General features: G+C 46.1%; 1 protein-coding gene across 1 annotated transcript in view; it reads left to right on the top strand.

The window, feature by feature from the left end:
• LOC309859314 (uncharacterized protein) overlaps window positions 1–20,033 on the top strand; it is a gene marked incomplete at its 5' end in the record, with an annotated part of 106,737 nt that overhangs the window by 67,086 nt on the left and 19,618 nt on the right. Inside the window, one exon of the mRNA XM_082719972.1 lies at window positions 2,440–2,513. Within this exon, the coding sequence (XP_082576098.1) occupies window positions 2,440–2,513 (74 nt within the window). The remainder of the gene's footprint in view (window positions 1–2,439; window positions 2,514–20,033) is intronic.

Raw genomic sequence — 20,033 nt, 5'->3', positions numbered from 1 at the left:
ACGTAGAATTATTTTATATGTGCAGTTCTGTAAATGTATTTTCTCTTTCTTAGGATTTTCTTGATAATATTTTCTTTTGTCTAGCTTACTTCATTGTAAGATGACTTAGAGAATACATATAATGTACAAAACACGTGTTAATCAGCCATGCGTGTTATCAGTAAGACCTCTGGTCAACAGTCGGCTGTTGGCAGTTAAGTTTTGGAGGAGTCAGAGGGGACATGGAGATTTTTGACTGTGCGGGGGTCAGCCCCTGTAACCCCCAGAGTTGTTCAGGGGCTAACTGCATAAATACAGGAGGTGGCGGGGCTGCTCCTCTGTCGAAATCCCAGGGGGACTGCTTCTCCTTGGTGTCTGGACGCCTCCTGCGAGTGGCTGGACCTGAGACGGGGTCCCGCACGGTCTTGTCCGTGTGAGTGTGTGGCGCACAGTCCTCTGCTCTCATCTCCCAGGCCCGCCCTCTTCCCTTCTTGTTCTCCTCTTTTCTTCCCCTAACGCTGGGTCTGCCATGATAATCTACTCCCTTAAGCATTCTTTTATTCAGCCAGTCCCCATTGCTCACCTGTTCTGAGTCAGAATCCAATTTTGTTCATTAGCGAGAGTCACCATCACCTGGCTTCAGCTCTGGTCCTAAAGAGGCCAAGAAGAACACGATGCTTTCTCTGTGCCCCATAGACATGTGTCATCCTCAGCACTAATAAAGCTCACATTTACTCACTGCTCACCCCTTGTTGGGCACTGGCTAAATACAGTTTTTACCCAAGTACTCTAAATTGATTTTTTAAAAAAAGATATAAATTTACTTCATCTAAATGAAGCCTCTCTCTCTGACTTCAAAACCTGTCGTTTCCCAGACAAAGTTAAAATGTCCCTGCCTGGCTTTTTAAGGCTCCACACTTAAGCTAAATAACTAGTCTTTCCGGCTTTTGCTCTCAATGTTCTCCATGAATCATTTGCTCCCACCACACCCACTTATTCATCAGCCTCCGTGGGCTCTGCACAGCCCGGAGCGTGCTGCCCTTTCTTTGAAGATGGAGCGGAACTGTCCCCTGAGGCCCTGCCCACATCTCTCCCCTCCCACTGGCACCTCTTCCCTCCTGGTGAATCCCTAAGGCTCAGGCTGTGAGTCCTCCTTGTTTGTGGGTTTCCGTTTGCAGTTACTTTCCACAGGCTCCTGGCGCATCCTCAAGTAGTTGGCTTCCTGCCCCCAGCGCAGCAGGGAGCGGTAAACCCCCTGGGGCCCACGCACACCCTGGGCTCCTTCCAGTCCTTGGCTGTGAAAGTCGTCGGGGGCCTTCAGTTATGTGGTGGTGCAGATCGAACCTTTTCATCTTTGAGATGGAGCGAGAACTGGATCTGGGTCATAGAATAAAAATTTCTCCCAGGGAAAAATGAGAAAAGGCAGTGGTTTTGTGTTTTTGCTTTTGGAATACCCAAATCCCAGACACGAGCCCCGTATTATCTCACTTAACCTTCCTGCCGATGCGAATGGTTGCTGTAGAATCCCGCCTCTTTTATCATCCCTGTGCAGATGAGGAAGCCGCCCAGGGATGCGTGCGGGTCTGTCCAGGGCCGCCAGCTGGGAAGTCCAGGGGTTCGCGGTCACGGTTGCTGTTCCCACTCATCTTTGCCTGTCTCCCAGTGTACGAGTTTGTTTCGTTCTACTACTGCACTAAGCACTTTATTTCACTCAGTACTTTATTTTTTAAAAGACTTTATTCATTTGAGGAAGAGAGAGAGCGAGAGCGAGAGCATAAGCCCGGGGAGCAGCAGAGGGAGAGGAGAAGCAGGCTCTCCACCAAGCAGGGAGCCCGATGTGGGGCTCGATCCCGGGACCCTGGGATCATGACCTGAACTGCTTAATGGACTGAGCCACCCAGGCGCCCCTGCACTTAGTACCTTGAAACTGGTACCTAGTAAACAGATTTGGCAGTACCTCTCTCCCATCTCGCCTTTTTTTATCCCCCTATTTAAACTAGAATCAATGTATTTGTATTTGTGTTTAATTTGCAACCCTTTGAAAGCAGTTTTTTCTTTAGTGTTTGTCTGCATCAACCCATGCACTAGTCCTGATTGCCGGCGGTGTCTCCTTCCCTGGTGACGAGGAGTTCGCCCGCCCGGGGCTTGGCCCTCAGCATAGTGAAGCCGGTCGAGGGGTTTTCTGCCCCGACGCGGGGTCGGGGGAGCCGCTGTTGCTCTGATCGGATTGTGATTGTAACAGCAGCCACATCAGCCGCAATTATTAATGCTCAGAAAGGCAGAATCAGCTGTTTTCCCCCAAATGTCTTTCTGATTCGTGTTTAACTGCTTTTCTGCTTGAAAATGCTGCTGCCGTCAGGACTTTTTCCTCGCCTAAATGAAGGTGCTGCACAGACGGTTGTGATCGGCAGTGCTGTCTGCATAAGTTAAACCCCTCCTCGTGTTGTCTTTTCTGTGCAGGTTTGGAAATTGAGAAGGTACAGATACCGAAAGCACGGCGTCATGATGAAGCCCGACTTGTGGCGGATGGCTGGGTAAGACCGTTCCTATTTCAAATCTGAGAGATGTAAATATTTGACTTGCTATAATGTGACCATACATTCTTTACTACTGATTATTTAAACCTTCTGTTGAGCTCTTAGACAGATGGTCTTTTGAGTAATGAACTCCTTTGAATACAGCAAGATGCCATGTGGTAAACTGATGAAGTCGCATTATTAATAAATATTTTAAGCAACAACAAAAAAAATCTAAAGTGAGAGTGGGTAGCTGCAGATTAGAAAAATCTAAACTCCATCTTCTAGAAGGCTAGGGGCATAATGCCTTTCCGGGCATTTTCAGAGGCTCTTCTCCAGTGCTGCAGAGCAGTGAGAAAAAAAGGGGATCCCTGTCATGGTTTCCGTCCTCAAACCGAATTTACTAAGACTCTCTCTGCCTGTGTGTGTGGCCGGCCTTCAGGATGTCTGAGAGCGCTCCTGCCTCCTTGCCTGGTCACTGTCATGTGAGGCAGCACTGCTGCAGGGAGTTAGCAGGATGTAGAGGAACAAGATAAAAGTGGTCAGAAATGACCTGGGTGGCTCAGTCGGTTAAGCGTCCAACACTTTTTTTTTTTTTTTTAAGATTTTATTTATTTATTTGACAGAGATCACAAGCAGGAAGAGAGGCAGGCAGAGAGAGAGAGAGAGAGGAAGCAGGCTCCCCACTGAGCAGAGAACCTGACATGGGGCTGGATCCCAGGACCCTGAGATCATGACCCGAGCCGAAGGCAGAGGCTTTAACCCACTGAGCCACCCAGGTGCCCCAAGCGTCCAACTCTTGACTCTGGCTCAGATCATGATCTTGGGGTCATGAGATCGAGCCCCGTGTAGGCTCTATGCTAGATGGGAAGTCTGCTTGGGATTCCCTCCACCACCTCCCCTCTTGCTCTCTTGTCCTCTCTCTCCAAAATAAATAAATAAAATGTTAAAAAAAAATAAGAGAAATAATATTAACATTATTTTTGTGTGTTTCACCTTGAAATGTAAATTGGATATGATTTTCAGTTTAAAAAAAAAAATGGCTGAGTTTTTCCTGCTGTATTTTTGCCTCAAGCCCCCCAGAATTCTAGGCCCATTGACAGTACTGTGCTGACTTGTAATCAGGAGGAAAAAAGTGGTCCCACTTAAATGAACTTTCCCGATCATGGACGTTCTCGTCAAAGACTCTGCCCACCTGGTCACCTAGCGTAGATGTTTGGCGACGTCTGAGGCCTCTCACATCCCCCCTGGCTTCCTCGGTCGTTCTCAGTAACCCTTCCCGTGAACCGCTTACACTCAAACGTAGTCCGCTTTAATTCTGGATACTTTTCCAGAGATGTGAGGAGTTTGCTTTCAAATCTCTCCGTTCGGGAAGAATTAGAAAAAGGCCATGGCAAGAGTGGAACAGCGGTTATAGAGGATGGGGCTGTGAGACTGGAAGTCTTTGCAGTGGAGCCTTCAAAGAAAGAGGGGGCATCAGGGCAGTGCCCCGGGTCAGGTGGGAGCGAGCAAGACGTGAGACGTGCGAGGCAGGCTGGACGTGGGGGGACAGCAGGGAGGGGATTTTACTGGCTACTCTTGACATGTGTGCCTGTGTGACCGGGGGTATCATCACAGCCGTGTCTCGGGGAACGATCACGTGCCATGGGGAGGGAAGGGTGCTGGTCGCACAGGCCCAGCGCCATCCACCTCAGAAGAACCAACCCATTTCCGTTTGGCCCACAAATCCTGGCCCGTGTTCAAAAATGTCTTCTGTGTCCCATACTCTTTCTTGAAACCCTTTGGTTTTTTTCAAGCATCTTTTAATTCTACTCTTTGTTGCTCTGGCCATATATATAGGCCACTTGGTGTTTGCAGACGATCGTGTTCCGTGATAAGGCAGACGTGTCTTTGCACTCCACATGTGTTCTTCCCAGCTCCTTTGCAGACCTAGACCTTCCTGCTTTTGTGCCTTTGCATACACTGCTTACAGTCACGCCCTTCTCATCAGCCTTGGGGTTGTGGCTCGCCTGCCAGGAGTTGGCTGGAATTCCATCCCATCGTGATGGGTTCTGTCCAAACACTGAGCCTTTGCTGTCCCTGTTTGGGGGAGCTGGAGTCCTGTGGGATTTTGTGTTACATTATGACCACACTGTTGGGAGGCCTGGGTCCCTCTCCTTGGGGTTCTCCTGAGGCTACGTACCTGTTACCTGCCTTTCATAGGTTCGTGGTCAATGTTTGTTGAAATAATAAATGAATGAAGTTTATTTATGGGGCTCGTCATTGTTTGGGGTTAGAAAACCAATGTTTTGCCTGTCAGTCTTAATGATGTGGGAAGGTAAACAGCAAACAATATGGATATTCTGCATTTCATGCTAATTATGGGCTGAAGAAAGGGTATGCAGGGGTAGGAAGCAGATTGAGGTGATGAATGAATGAGCTGCATTGTGGTCTCTGAGACATTTCCCTTGGGAGGAGGATGGCTGAAGAGATATTTGCTTATCATCCTGGACCTTAATCTTGTGAGCCTGCTAATAAGGCAGTCACCAAGCTGTGGAAGGAATCCGTCCAATTCTCAACTCTGTGGTTTGAAGAATTCATGAGACCCCTTGTGATTTGGGCTCTGCCTTCCGCACTTGTCCGATTACTATAGTCACATTCATACTAATATTTATTTTCCTTTTGCTTGAGCGATTACTCTGTTGAAAAGCTTGTCTGTAAAAAGTGGATTATGTAATTACTTCTCTAGAAAATTGGCTTTCTGCTTACTCTTAGGATTAGCGTTTGGGCAGAATGGGAATCGCGTTTTGGGACCACCAGGAGCGCGTCAGGCTCTGCGGGGCCGTTCTATATGGCCTTAGCCCGGCTCAGGTGGTCAGACAGTTGCCAGGAGCATAGTTGCTTGTGACCCTGCCACAGGATCCACGGTCGGCCGTGGTTCTGCAGGGGAGGGTGTCTCTTCCAGATCTTTGTATTTCAGGGAAAACTGCGTGAAGACTGAAGAATTTGGAAACAAAATATGTATCTGGGTCAGATAACTTTGGCTCATCACTGATGCACAAGAATTGCTTCAGTGAACACTGGAGAGGGCCTCGAAGAAGCTCTCTGTGAGTGGCGTGGGTTCTGGAGGCCGGTGACGCTGGTGCTCCTTTCCCAGAGCGGCCGTCTTCCCAGTTTGCATTTCTGATCGCCCGGGCTCTGCCCGCTTCCTGCCAAAGTGATCCTCAGGACATGTTTTGAACACCAGCAAAATGATGGTTCCACGCGTGACTACAGTGAGACCCGTGGTTCTGCCCCGAGGGACTGCCTGGTTGTCTCATAGTGACCGCCTCGCATCACGCATCCCGCAATCACCTACACATGAATTGCTTGCTCTGGCTGTGATCCCCTGTCTGCTGTTTATTCTAGCTGTGTGTCCTCTTAGAAAAATCTGCTTTTCTGGTGTGTGTGTGTTGGGGGCGGGAGGTGGGGCAAAAGTTTGCTTTATTTATTATTTATTTATAATTTTATTTATTTGGAGGAATGTATTCATGTGGCCCAGCAGTGTATTTGGTGGAATGTTTACCCCCGACCCTCTGCCTGCTGGCCACGTCCCCTCCTCACAGCCTCTTGTGCTGTGGACGCCTTGGGAATCATGCCAGAGACGTGTTCCGCATTTTCAAGCAGATACTGATCGTCTCCGCTTCTGGTCCTAAACAAGTAGCATACGTAGGATACTTTGCATCTCTAAGTATACCGTGAATGTTTCTTAACTTCTTGAGCTTTCCATGAAAAAGAAGCTGATTTGGAAAAAGGTATTTGTTGACCTTCTACTTACAGAATTGACGAGACCAGGACGGATTTTTTGTTAGGCAGGACACCCCGCTCTCCTCAGAAGGGTAAGCTGGTCTTGATGTCTGGACACTCCATCTGTGGCTCCTTCCGTGAGCAAACTGATGGCCTGTGGCTCCCGGTCACCACCCCACCCCCACCAAAACCAACCATCCAAATGATAACAAAAAATAAGCAAAAGAACAAAACCCCCTCAAGTCCAGAAAACCTTTCTTGACTAACCAGAATTCTAACTCTGTTTTTCTCCATTTCCTCAGAAAATATATGATTCTCTGACAAACTTCCAGAAAGTTTTTTTTTTTTTTCCCCTCATTGCCCCTGATTCCAGGGGCATTGGAGAATGGCTCCCACTTTGCAGGTACTTATCTCTGTGCTGGCTGCTCTCTTCCCCAACTATGCCAGTCTGTTGGCTAAAACATAACCGTTTAATTTTGTATGGTCTTGTATTGTTCTATAACTCGCTGCAACCAGATGGTGAGCTTGAGGACAGGGACCTCCTTTTATACACTTGTACACCCCATATTTTAAGGTAGGGTGATTTTAGTGAGAGGTAGTTCTCACTAAGCTTTGCTGAATGAGAGTTATGCGAATCTAGTCTCCCATCTATAACTTCCTAGACATGACTCTTCCTCGGGTTCCTTGTTTAATATCTCCAGACTCAACTTCATAATCCCTTCTAGGCACGGCTCTCATTCCTTCTGCTGAGGGGCTCGGGTTGCTCGCTCTTCCTGTTTCCTCATGTCGGGCATCACATTTGCTTACTTTTCAGCGAACAGTACAGAGACCTGTGATGGTTAGTAACAACTCAGCTGGGCTGTAAGCACTCAATTACCTAGTCAAACATATTGATCTAAGTGGGAAAGTATTTTGCAGCTATGATTTCCACAATCAGTTGATTTTAAATAAAGGAGACACCTGAGTGGGCCTCATCTAATCAGTTGACTCAAAGGAGACTGTCTGGGTGGGCCTCACCCAATCAGTTGCAAGGCTTTAAGAGCGAACCTGAGGGGGAAAAAAAATGTGTGGACTGCAGCCTCAGCTCTTGTCTGAGAGTTTCTAGGCTATTCTAGGCCCCACAGTTGAGTAAACCAGTTCCTTACCTCTCTCCCTCCTCCTCTTCCCCACTGCTCCCCACTACTCCCTGTACACATGTATATAAACACACACAACTGGATCTGTTTCTTTGGTAGAATCCTGACTTATCTGATGACACCACTAGTGACAATATTTTAGGAAATAGCCACTCTCGGTATTTTTGTGACTGGCAGTCGACATTGACTCCCCATTGCCTGCAAAAGCTCACAGCATGAAGATGAAACACAGAGTCCTACACCTCTGGCTTGAAGCTCCCTTTCCATCCTCAATCACGTCTGTCTCTTGAGAATCCTGGTCCTCTATGTTACAGCAGTCCTAAACCCTGCCACTTCCCTGTGCTCTCTTGTGCCTTCATTTGACCACTGCTTCTTCTACCTGGGGTCTCCTTCCCTTTCCCCTTTGCCTGGCAAGCCTCCTGCTCCTTCTTCAGGGTCTGACTTAGGTACCATTCCTTTTGAGAAGCACCCCCACCAGCTGCACCTCAGACAGTGAGCTGTTTTCTCGGCGATTCCATAGCATTATGCAGTTCTGTCTTTCATCCTGTCAGCGTCAACGTATTTTAATTATTTGCACGTCTCCTTCCCCCAGAGCTGAGTTTTTGTCCTCCACAATGCCCAGTGCCTCACACAATGTGAGTGCCTCAGTGGGTGAGTGGAATGAACTGTGCTGGTTGGTGCACTAGTTGGTGTAATTTGGGCAGGCTGCATTCGTTTTCCCACACCAAGTGGGTTAAAAGCATGTCTGTGATCACATCGACACCACCTCGGGTAGTCAGGTGCTGTGTGGTCTGGTATCTGGTGGCTCCACTTGGTGTCCTTGGTGGCCGGCCTCGCCTGTTAAATCTCATACCAGGAGTGGGAAGCTCGTCCGGTGTATTGACTCTTACGAAGGAGGCGTGGGCCATAAAAGGCCTTCCTGAAATGTAGACGAGAAAAGGTAAGTCCACAAAAGTGGGCATTTCTCAGTTTGCGGCGGCCTTTCCGTGTTTTCCTTCCCCTCTCGGGGTCGTAGAGAAGTCTTTTACGAAGAGCGCAGGTATTTTTTCAGGTGAGAGGGACATCCTTATTTGCAAAAGTAAGGTTATCCAGGCACCGGCTGGCTGCCAATCCCCTGGGGGGTACAGAATGCATGTTTTCTGTCTAGCCTTTCCATCAGTCCACTGCGTCATTTTGTATCTAAGTCTCTCCAGCTTCTTTTAGCCTCGAGATGGAGGCAGGGCTCTGGGTCGGCTGGGAGATAAAAATGGCATTTTGATTTTTGTGATCTAAGTATTCCTTCCAGAGTTTGAGGTATAATGGCAACATGGTTGCTGATGGTGCTCTTATCAGTACTGCCAGAAGGAGGAGGAGAAGCAGAACTTCTGCTCGGTTTGTAAACAGCTTACGGGACTGAAATGTTGCCTGGTGATTTTGTGTTGTAACTCTGGCTCTTAAAGGAAGCCAGCAATGACTTACTAAAGCAGCAATATAGATCTGTCCTGACACAGAAAGAAGTAATTGATATTGTAATTGGAAAAAAGAAAAAAAAAAAGAAGCTATAGAATAATACTATAGCTAGAATATGGTGTAAATTCCACTAAATGCTCAGATAATCATACGAGGATTAGAAAACTGGAAGGCACCTGCAGCTCTCTCTTTATATGTATATATAAGTGTGGTAAATATAGCTAATTATTAAGTTGTTATTATTAAACTCTTAATAATAAGAAAGTTTTTTTTCCTCGACAGTTCGAATTTTTTAAAAACAATTATCCTTTCAGTTTTTTGGCAAAAAAAACAAAAAAACAAACTATCCAAGGACAAGTTCAGAACAAGTAGGTGTAAATCACAGCTTCCATTAAGGGTGGTGATATTATGTACGGATGACTTATTTTTCTGCCTTTCCCCATCTTTGTGCAGGTAAGTAGATTGCTTTTCTAGGTAAATACAGACGAAGCCAGCTATGGTTCTCCCAGGGCCCTGGGATTCCCACACAGAGCCATTTAGATATGTGAGTCAGGGGCTTTGACGTTTCTAAATCACATACGAAAATAAGAAATGTAGAAAAAAAATAAGAAATCTGTTCGATAAGAAGTTAGAAATCCCTCACCACATGTATGCTGTTTGTGGAACAAATTTATGTTCCTGGGCAAGTTGCCTTTCAGCGTTCAGTGTTACAGGGCAAGGAGCGTTGTCATGATTTATGCCTGACGAAATGCCTGCCCGGTAGGCGGGTCCAAATCATTAGGTTTCAAAGTGTCTTGTCAGGTAGCTTGTAATTTTCAGGCATTCTTGAAAATGCCTGAAAATTACCTCATTTTAACCTGGGCTTGGCTGCTCTGGTGGCTTCTGCAGCCCTCCGCTGGGCTGATTTTTTTATTTTTTTCTTGGGAAGCAAAGGTATGAAAAGGAGCAGACAGCCTTGGGTCTGTCCTGTTCACAGAAGGGCAAACCCTGAGAACACCTTTCAGAAGAATTCACGTGTTAACGTCACAGTGTAGGGGGCTTTACCCCAGAATGCAGGGAGTTCCTGCCTCAGCAGAAATGGGGCAGGGAGGAAGAGGGGTAGATGGTCTGTGTTGGGAGCTGTTCTGATTGAGAGAGAAACATAAGGGAAACACTTAGACACTTGGGAGCTCAATTTTTTCTTTTTCCTGTGAGAAGACTTGGTCCTGTCACTCAGATGTGTTAGGTGCCTTTTATTTGATAGTGAAATAGGGGACCCAGGGACCGAGAGTGCAGACTGACTTACTGTTTTCTTTCTTTCTACCATTACATTCCTACACTACTTTGACCAAACTTGTCTTGATTACAGCAGATACTCTTTCTGAGAGATAAGGATTGTTACTGTCATTTAAGCACGTTTATATTTGAAAGTCTTTATAACCATTCGGTCATGTCACACATTCCCTATGCCCCAGGGTGTCCCAGAGCATGGAAATATTTCAGTGCCTAGTCCCTGTATAGGAGCATAAAACCTTCATTTTTGTATCAGGGGAAAAAAAAAAAAGATTTGTGTTGGGAGGGAGAGGTTTACCTAAGTACATGCATACGCTTTTCTGTATACTTACATGCATAAGCCCGTATCTAAAGCATTTGTTCTGATAATATTAATGGTGACGCCATAAACTCCAATCTTAGTTCTTTTAGATCACGACCAGAAAAATCTTTCAATAAATCACTCAGTTTATGTTTGTGTGCAATACACTCTTCTACCACTAATTAGACCATGGGTAAAAATACAGGTGATGATGGCTTTGCTCTGTGTCGCTCTGCCCCACAGCCTCTGGACCACAGGCTTCCCTTTGGTTGGCTCGTGCTGGACAGATCCCATGCAGGGACAGACACAGTGCAGAGTAGGCCTTCTGGAGGAGCACAAATTTACAAAATTCGCTTAAAATAATGTCTTGAAGATTCTTAGACAGCTTAGCTGTTTCGCTGTGGCTGAAGGAATTAGTAGGTGGCAGTGCCTGATTTTTGTCATGTGCAAATACCAGTGTACAAACAAGGCCTGCTCCAAACAAGGCAGCCCCAGGCTATTTGCATACACTAGGGTGGCAGATCCATGCACACAAGCAATGGACAGTTCCTCTTGGGGCTCTGAGGGCTTCCTGGCTTCCCAGAGGTGGGCAGACCCAGCCTTCCCAGCGCTTGCATGGTCATTCACTAGTTATGCGATCTTGGCTGCTTGGTATTGACTCTGAGCACAGTGAACTGTTGTAAGAATTAAATGAGATAATGTAAATGCAAACACCTAGCCGGTGCCTAGTCCACAAATGACCTGAGGTCATTGTATTTTCCTTTTTCTGTCCCTCTGTGGGGTTTAGCCCAAGCTCTTTGAGTTTCGTCTCTGGCTTCCTGGACGGTGAGAAATGAGGTGGGTTGGGGTCACGTTGTGAAGGGGTCCTAAGGAGAAATCTGTGTCTTATTCTGCGTCTGAGGGAAATGGCTCAAGGTTTTTGAAGGTCCCGACCAGATATGCTTTAGGAAGGTCATTGCGGTAGCGTGTTTGAGGTTCGAGTCGGATGCATATTAGAAACTTTGTGACAAAATAACTTCACGCTCTGTGTAAGGGAGCACTTGGCATACATTGATTCATCATATGATCGGCCCAGAGGGAAACAAATAATCCCTTATAGATGAAATGCCCGCATTTCCACATATGCCGTAGATGCACCTCGGCCTGTAGGCAGGAGACTGAATTACATTACTGCAGTATCTCTGTTTATGTTGGGTGTCTCTGAAATGATTTTATTGCAGATTAACTATGAAATGAAATTTGCCTTTTTCAGGCAGTAGAGAAATTACTCAAGAGCCCGGGAGACTTTTCCCAAGGTTACGCAAGTAGGTGGGAGCAGGCCGGTGCTATTTATACCGCTCATGATAAGTTTAGATTATTACATCCTTAACTACAAATGCCAACTATGCCGAGGACATTTTTGTCTATCAGATGCGTTGTAATAAGAAAGGAATGAAACTGTTTTGTCTCTTCCTGTCGGGGTCTGGGTAGGTATTTTTATTTTTATATATTTATTTATTTTAAAGATTTTATTTCTTTATTTGACAGACAGAGATCACAAGTAGGCAGAGAGGAAGGCAGAGAGAGAGAGAGAGAGAGGAGGACGCAACCTCCCAAATAAGCAGAGAGTCCTGATCCCAGGACTCTGGGATCACGACCTGAGCTGAGGGCAGAGGCTTAACCCACTGAGCCACCCAGGCGCCCCCTGGGTAGGTATTTTTAAATAAAGGACAGAGAAAGGAATTGGAGACTCAGCTGAAGGCACCACATTCCTTCCTGCCTCATTCGTTTTCTGTGTATCTGTAGGATCAAGGCTACCCCTGCCTCTGGGTCACGCACCAGGGCTCTGCTTTCAAAGAGAACCTTAACCTTGTTCCCTGGGAAAGCCTGTTTGTGCAACTATGCCAAAAACTACCATCTGGTTAGTGCTGGTGTGATTTTCTTTCACAGGTTCTTTCTTTTTATTAAAATAAGTCAGTAAAAAGCATCAGACCAGCAGATGAAGTCGATGGGAGCTCAGGTCCAAGTTTAACTGAACACTTTCATTATGTAAGCATCATTACATTATGTTGACTTACTGTCTTAACTCACAGGTGCAAATATGGCAAGAACGTAATTTAGGATTTGTTCAGTGTCGATAAACCTGAGGTTTTAGGAGAAAAAAAAAATCACTGTTCAGTCTCATTTGTTAAAGACAACCTGGGTGGCACGTGGACCTTGGAATGCAGGACGCACATAGATCACAGGGTTACAGGTTTTGTGTTTTCTTCCTCCATCCCTCTCTCCCTTCCTTCCTTTTTGAAGATTTATTTATTTGAGAGAAGGAGAGCACGCGTGCATGTATGCATCCGTGAGCAAGGGCAGGGGACAGAGGGAGCGCGAGTCTTAAGCAGACTCCATGCTGAGCATGGGGCCTGACTCGGGGCATGGTGCCACGACTCTGAGATCATGACCTGAGCCTAAACCATGAGTCAGACATTCAACCAACAGAGCCATCCAGGAGTCCTTGGGTTTTGTGTCTTCATATCATCAAAGGTATTTCTGTTCAGTATGTCCCTGGGGCTCTGGAGATGTTTTCTTGTGGAAATTAATAAACTGTTAGCAAGTGGCAAGCCTGGAGATGAACTTGCAAGAACTCGGTGTCATGTCGAGCGCACCGTGGGTGCTTGGGGGTGTGAAGGCGCCCTAGGAAAGCAACAGATGTTGCTGATAATATTTAGGTCAGGTTTTAAATTTTATCGGCCTGCTACACCAAATACACCCCATCCCTCTTCCCCTGCCCTCCACACCGCCCCGCCTTTGTAATTCCTTCCCGTTTCTCTGCACAGTTTCCCTCCTGTGTTTCCCCCCAGTTGCTCGTTTGCTTCCTTTCCTTCGTTTCTTCCTCCCCTTTCTCTGCCCTCTCCACTCTGAAGTGTCTGTAGACTGCCAGAGACCCCCGCTGGCCTTCACCCTCCTCCTCCTCTCCTGCCTGACCTTTCCTTCCTGAAAGATGCAGGAGTGGGCATCTCCCCGCAGGCCTTCCCCATCCATGTAAACCTGTCTTTCAGGGCTCAGCTGCACTCCAAGTTAGCAATCCTTGGCCTCTTGCTTCTTCTGTAAAATGGAGAAGTTTTTGCATATTCTGGCCTGACCTTTGACTGGGTCCTAAACCTTGAGACTTCTCCCGCTTGGAAAGACTTCTTCACTTGAACTCCTCGGCGCCTTGCCTAAGGACCCAGCGAGTCACCAGGGTCAGAGAAGACTCCCAGGCAGGACCCTAGCCCACGGAGCTTCCTGTGCCAGATTACCCTGAGGGACTGAGCTGCTTTACTAATAGAGAACTTGGTGGAGGGCTGGAGACCGCAGATCAGTGAAATTCCCGTTGCTTGACAGAGGACACCTCAAGGAGAGGCCTTCTCATTCTAGGGTACCATAAACAGATCCCATGTGACCAGTAGGCCTCTGGCATCAGCCATCAAAACAGTTTTAGGATGCACTGAAAACAAGGTAGACAGAACTTGTGTCTCTGGAATTTTCGTCAGCTGGACGGAGGAGCTAACAAAAATAGGAAAAAGAACATGGTATTATATATCTTTGTAGATTGAGATGCCAAGGTCACATTTTGCTTTTCCTCGTGACTGGTGAGTCAGCTGGCCCTCTGTGGCTTTCTTGGATGAGTAAACTGTAATTCAGGAGAGGATCTGAGATCTCTACTAGAAATTCAGGTAACAGCCATGTACCTTCTTATGACCACGGAGAGCAAGACATAGTTTTTCTTACCTCCTCAGTTATGTGTGTGAGAGGGTGTGTGCATGTGTGTGTGTCAGTGTGCACGTGTGTGTGCATTTTTTTTTTTTTAGCATGTGCAGATAAAACACTAACCATAGTTTCAAGATCACACGAAGTAGGAATGAGCAAAATAAAAGCTCTTAAAGATGACACCATTCTCTGTAGGGATTCTCTTCGTCTGGATAACTTGCAAACAGCAAGATTAGGAACTAAATTTTAGGTGATGCTATTTGATGCCAGTGGTGAAAAGGTTTTCATGGAAAATGGTTGTGGCCTTTCTGGAAAGGGAGTCACATGGCATCACATAGGACACGGCTTTGAAAGAAACAGATCTTGCTAGGACACCAGTCATTCTTTTACTCAGGGTTATTCTTGGGGTATAAGCCCTTACTGAGGGCCCCTCACTGCCTTCTGCCATGTCGGAGAAGGGAAGGGGGTGGTCGCAGGGATCGGAGTCCTTGTAGGATACTCTCGCCTCTCGCCTGGGCTGTGTTAGAAATATTACAGTCTGATGGAGTCCTTCGTGATCATGCCCTCCACAGAGCCAAATGCTGAGCCCACTGTCCGCAGAAGCCCTCATCTGCTTGACCAGTGATTGGCCAGTGGGAGAACAGAAATCCTTGAGCTTTGTGCTCCTGCCCTTGACGTTACTGAGCCTTTTGTTGTTGTTGTTTATACAGTTGAACCTTGAACAATGGGGGACTGAGGGGGCCAACCTCCTATGCAGTGGAAAATCCCCGTGTAACTTTTGACTCCTTCCAGAACTTAATACTAATAGCCTGTTGTTGAGTAGAAGCCTTACCGATAAACAGTCGATAGATACATTTTGTATGTTATATGCATTACAGCCTGTTTCTGAAAAGAAAACATTAAGCACATAGCAAATCGCAAGAGAAAATACATTTACTGGACTGTATTTCTTGAAATCTGCCTGTATGTGGACCCACACAGTTCTAACCTGTGTGGTTCAAGAGTCAGTTGTATTTAGCAAATGTTAATGAGGGCTGACACCCAGCCTTTGGCCCCTGACAGCTATAGACTTTCTGTAGAAGACCGTCACAGATAACATCAATGACATTTATTGCCAAAAGCGTTCTACCCAGAATATTTTTGTCCTTCGGGATGACTTTAGCAAATGAGTAATGGATGAACCTTAAATATCTTCATGAGAGGTAGAAACGTTGCGTGCAGCGCAGGGATCACGAGGAACACGGTCACAGTCACTGTGAACTCACGGCGCGGTGGGAGCACTGTTGAAGCTTTCCCTCTGCTACCGCGGTTAGTCCTGTGAGGCCAGTCCTGTTGTTCTTTCTATTCTACAGATGGGAAAACCAAGGCTCCCAAAGCTCGAGTCTCTTGGCCAAGTCACAGGGTGAGTGCGCATGGAGCCGTGATTCCGAGCCCCGTGTCCGAGTCTGCAGTGCCCTGTGATTCCCCGAGGGTCAGAGGAGGGCTGAAGTTACAGTTAGGAATTTTTAAGTTCCTAAAGTTGAAATAATACTGGTTGCTTCCTGTTGTGGATCTGGGAATTTTAATATGCATTTACTACAGGAGCTGTAAAATCAAGACGAGTTGCTCCTTTTGGTCTTTTTAAGCAACTCTTATGTTTTGCCGTTACACTTCCGGTTCAGTTACAGACTTGTACACATAGGAACGTTTCTTAATTCTGTTGATCCCAATAGGATCTATTCCAGGACCTATAGGACATACTGTAATTACAGATTGTTTGATACCTGAAATTAATACAAAGTTAATTAAAGCACATTCTCTGGAACATAAACATCTTAAGCCATTACACTTTGCAAGTATTTGGACACAAGAGAAACTTGGTTTGTAACATTTCAATCTGGGTCACCTGAACTGTTCTCCTGTCGGCCAGTCATCTTACCTTTCTGTAGGCAGATGATCTTTTTATTTATTTCCTTTAGAGTGAAGTCACTCATAGAGGTATTGCAGTTAGGAGAGAAGAAGACACGTAGAGACTTAGAACCTCTAGGGTTTTTTTTTAATTTGTTTTTTGAGAAATCCTTCTCATTAGCCTGCTTGTAGCTACTCATTGGTGCTGTGGACTAACTTTTATTTCAAACAGCTCAATTATTTTGTAGCCTGATTCTTAAGTTTGACTTCTTCTTCGAGTGCCTGGGCTCTCATGCCTGGAGTCAGATACCACTGAAGCAGAATGAGAGGAGACTGGTTCTCCCCAGGCAGGGACAGAAAAGGCAAGGAGATTCGTTTGGGTCACTTAGAACTAGAAGATGGCCTTGAATGTCTGTGTGTTGCTGAGTATTGAATTCCCTCCAATTTTCCTTAAAGAGCCTTGTGTATGTGAAAGCCAGCTCCGTACTTGAGACACTGATAAGAATGTTCTACTCCAGGATTGCCACGACAAAGTCGTGTTGTCAGTGGAAGAAAGGGTTGGGGGGTGATTGCTAACGTGGGGTAAATGATTCTTAGGGAACACTGCATTGGTTTTATCCTTTTCTTCCTAGCATCTCTCAGATCTCAGACCTGTCCTTTTCCTCTGACAGAACTCCTTTCACCAGGTTCCTCCAAAGGTTCTCCGCAGCTATGCCCAGGCAGCCCATGCATGCCCTTGGCCTTGGCTGCTGTCAGACACTGACATGTAAGTGTCAAGGAATTCTATCCTACTTTAGCTACAGAATGCGTCCCTAAGGACAAAGTCACTTGAGACGCCAACATTTATAACCTTGATTGGATGTTAAACCTTTTTTATGTGGAGTGCACCTCGCTTGTTTTCTGTTCTATGTGTAAACTTTGAGGAGCCCCGATAAAAGTGATGAATAGAATATTTGTTGTTGCTTTTTGACATTTAGAGGTACACATCACAGAGCAACTCGTGGAAAGGAACGTTATGATGACATGGCCCAGAATTCCTTACTACCAGGTGTATGCTTCATGCAAACGTAATGATTGGCATTCGACAGCATTCGGACAGAATTTTATGGTGCATATCCACATTCAGGTGGTACTTTGGGTGGGCAAAAATTAACATTAGTGAAAAAAAAAACAACCTAGCAAACATGTTTTTGTTTGTTTGTTTCTTCTTAAGAACCTGTGAGGAAATTTATGACTAAAGAATTTTTTTTCTACAAAACTGTATTTCTTGTTTCGCTGAAATAATCTCTCGACATTTGGCTTGTAGAAAACCGCGAGTTGGGTTTTGCAGTAAAACCGTGTTGCTGATGAAAAGCATTAACATTTAGGCTTCTGCTTGTGTCATATTTCAGACGAAAGACATTCTACAATCAAACCAGGAAAATGTGAAAATAGAGATTTATAATGGAAATGTTGATTCAATTTGAGCTGCAGCCAAACATTCATGAGGGAAAATTAGATTAAACAGTAAGATGTTTAGAAAGACTTTAAATTATGACAGCTTTAAAAAAACATATGTTGTGGATGTTTCCCAGGCTTTGAGCGTACTCTCTCTGGCAGACTTGTAACCCAGCTCCTTGATGTTTCAGCCATTTATTAAATTCCCTTTTATCTTACTTTGGACCAGTGGACTCAGAACGTACAGCCTGGAGTCTGGAGATTGGGAACTGTATCTTCCACATTACTCTAGGATCAAAACCTGATGTTGTCAGTGGAAGTAATTCTGCCCTGTCATACCCTATTATATTTATGAGCGTAAATTGCCATTTTAAATTGGGAATAGAAAGCTACCAGTTACAACTGATTTATTCCATTTGTCAAAGTCCAACAGATACTCTGTGCAGCTAATTTATTTTCATATACTACTCAAGGAGCAGGGGGTGTGCTTCAGGTTGTAAGGAACCGGAATCTTGAGCTGGGGGACATGGTAACAGGAGGATTCACGGAGTACTGGGTGTAAATGCTAGTGCAGTGATTCTTCTGAACAGCCCAGTGGCACAGCACTCTGGCTGCGTCTAGCGGGACTTACCTAGGATGGTGACGTCGGAACCTAAGTTCAAGGTCAGGGCTCAGTGGGGCTGCCCTGTGCTGTTGGAGCTCCCCCTTCTCAGATAGGTGATTTGCAAATACTCTCTCCCATGCCACCGGTTGCCTTTTCACATCACTGTTGACAGTGTCCTGTGATACACAAAAGGTTTTGATTTTGATGAAGTCCAACTTAATCTAGTTTTGCTTTGGTTGTCTGTCCCTTTGATGTCCTATCCAAGAAATCACTGGCGAGTCTAGTGCTGTGAAGCCTCTGCCCCGTGTTTTTGTTCAACAGATTTTATAGTTTCAGCTCTTTCGTGGAGGTCTTTGATCTGTTTTGAGCTTATTCTGTATCTGGTGTACGATAAGGGACCAGCTTCGTTCCTTTTGCATGGTCCAGTCGCCCCAGAACCATTCGTTGAGAAGACCGGCCTTACCCTCTTGAATAGTCTTGGCAACCCTGTCGAAGATCATTTAACCCCATCCACAGGGATTTTTGTCCAGGCTCTCTTCCTTTTGGTCTATATATCTGTCTTTATACCTTACCACACTATTTTTGAGCCCTGTCGTTCTGTAGGAAGTTTTGAAATTGGAATATATGGGAGACCTCCAGCTTTGTTCTTCTTTTTCAGGATCCTTTGGTCTATTCAAGTTCCCTTGAAGTTCCATATAAGTTTTAGGGTGTTTTTTTTCTATTTTCGCAACCCATGTCTCTGGGGGTCTGGTAGGGATTGCATTCTATCTGTAGATCGCTTCAGGTAGGGAATTGACATCTTAATGATACTGAGTCTTCTGTGCACTCGGGATTTCTTTCCATGTGTTGGGTCCAATGCTTTTTAATAGATATTTTTTGACGGCAAAGGTATCGCTAGGCAGACTCGCCGTTGGATCTTGCTCTGCCACAGAGCGCGTTGTGCACCTTTAGATCGACGAGTTCGCTAAGTGTCTCTGAGCTGTGCTTTCCTCGTCTTTAAATGCAACTTGCGTGAATGTTAAATATTGTGTATCTAGCAGCGTGTGTGTGTGTGAGACACACATCTTTCCCTTCCCTCATGCCTTCCTGCTTACCTTGGACTTCTGGATGTGTCCGGCTTTGTCCTCTGTGAGTCCACCTACGCTTGGCCGGTTGCCGCTCACCTTTTTAGACTGAACACTTACCGCTCGATGCCCACTGCGACTTAAATCCCTTTCTCTGCTTTCTCCCTCAGTTTCCCCATTGCGGTCTCCGCGTCCAGCTTCGGGCCAGCGGTAATACCACCCCACTCCTGTAGGGATCAGATTTGCCTGGCCAAGCTCTTCGGTCTGTGTGTCTGGCCCACCTGGGACTCAGAACATGGAGAAGTATGGACGTAGATCAGTCGAGTCTACAGGGCCAAAGGGAAGGGGTTGGGGGGGATGGCAGTGACTTTGAAGGGCGACCACTAGCTCTGCTTTTGAATTAATGGCTTAATTACACCGTGTGCGTGTATAATGTTCTCTTCTTTCCAAAGTACTTTCCTACCCCATGGATCCCAAAGATGAGTCAATAGCAGAAACGCTTGAGGAACTTGGTAAAAACAGTCTGGGTGGGGGGAACCCCCAGCTCATGAATCAGAATTCCTAGGAGGATGGCTAAGGAAGTAGTGTTTTCTAACACACTCTTCTCATCTGGCACCGCTCCACTCTCAGACCTTGGGAAAGCCCTGGCCCCGTCCCCTTTGCTGGTTCTGGAATCTCCTCCCAGGCTGTGCCTGGGCAAGGGTGACGGTGAATCCGTGCGCCGCACCCCAGCAGGCACGATTTCTTGACCCCAGCCTTGTGTCCTGTTGTCCTATTTTCTCCTCCACGGACATCCCCAAGTCCTCTTTACATTTCCCCTAAAGCCAAAAGAGCCAGCGCCGTTGCCCCCTTCTGCCTCTGAGGTTTTCACACAGATTCAAAGTCTGGGTTTGGTTCTGCTCT

Source organism: Mustela nivalis, assembly GCF_964662115.1.
Source record: "Mustela nivalis genome assembly, chromosome: 2".
NCBI lineage: Eukaryota > Metazoa > Chordata > Mammalia > Carnivora > Mustelidae > Mustela > Mustela nivalis.
This window is presented reverse-complemented; position numbering and strand designations above follow the sequence as displayed.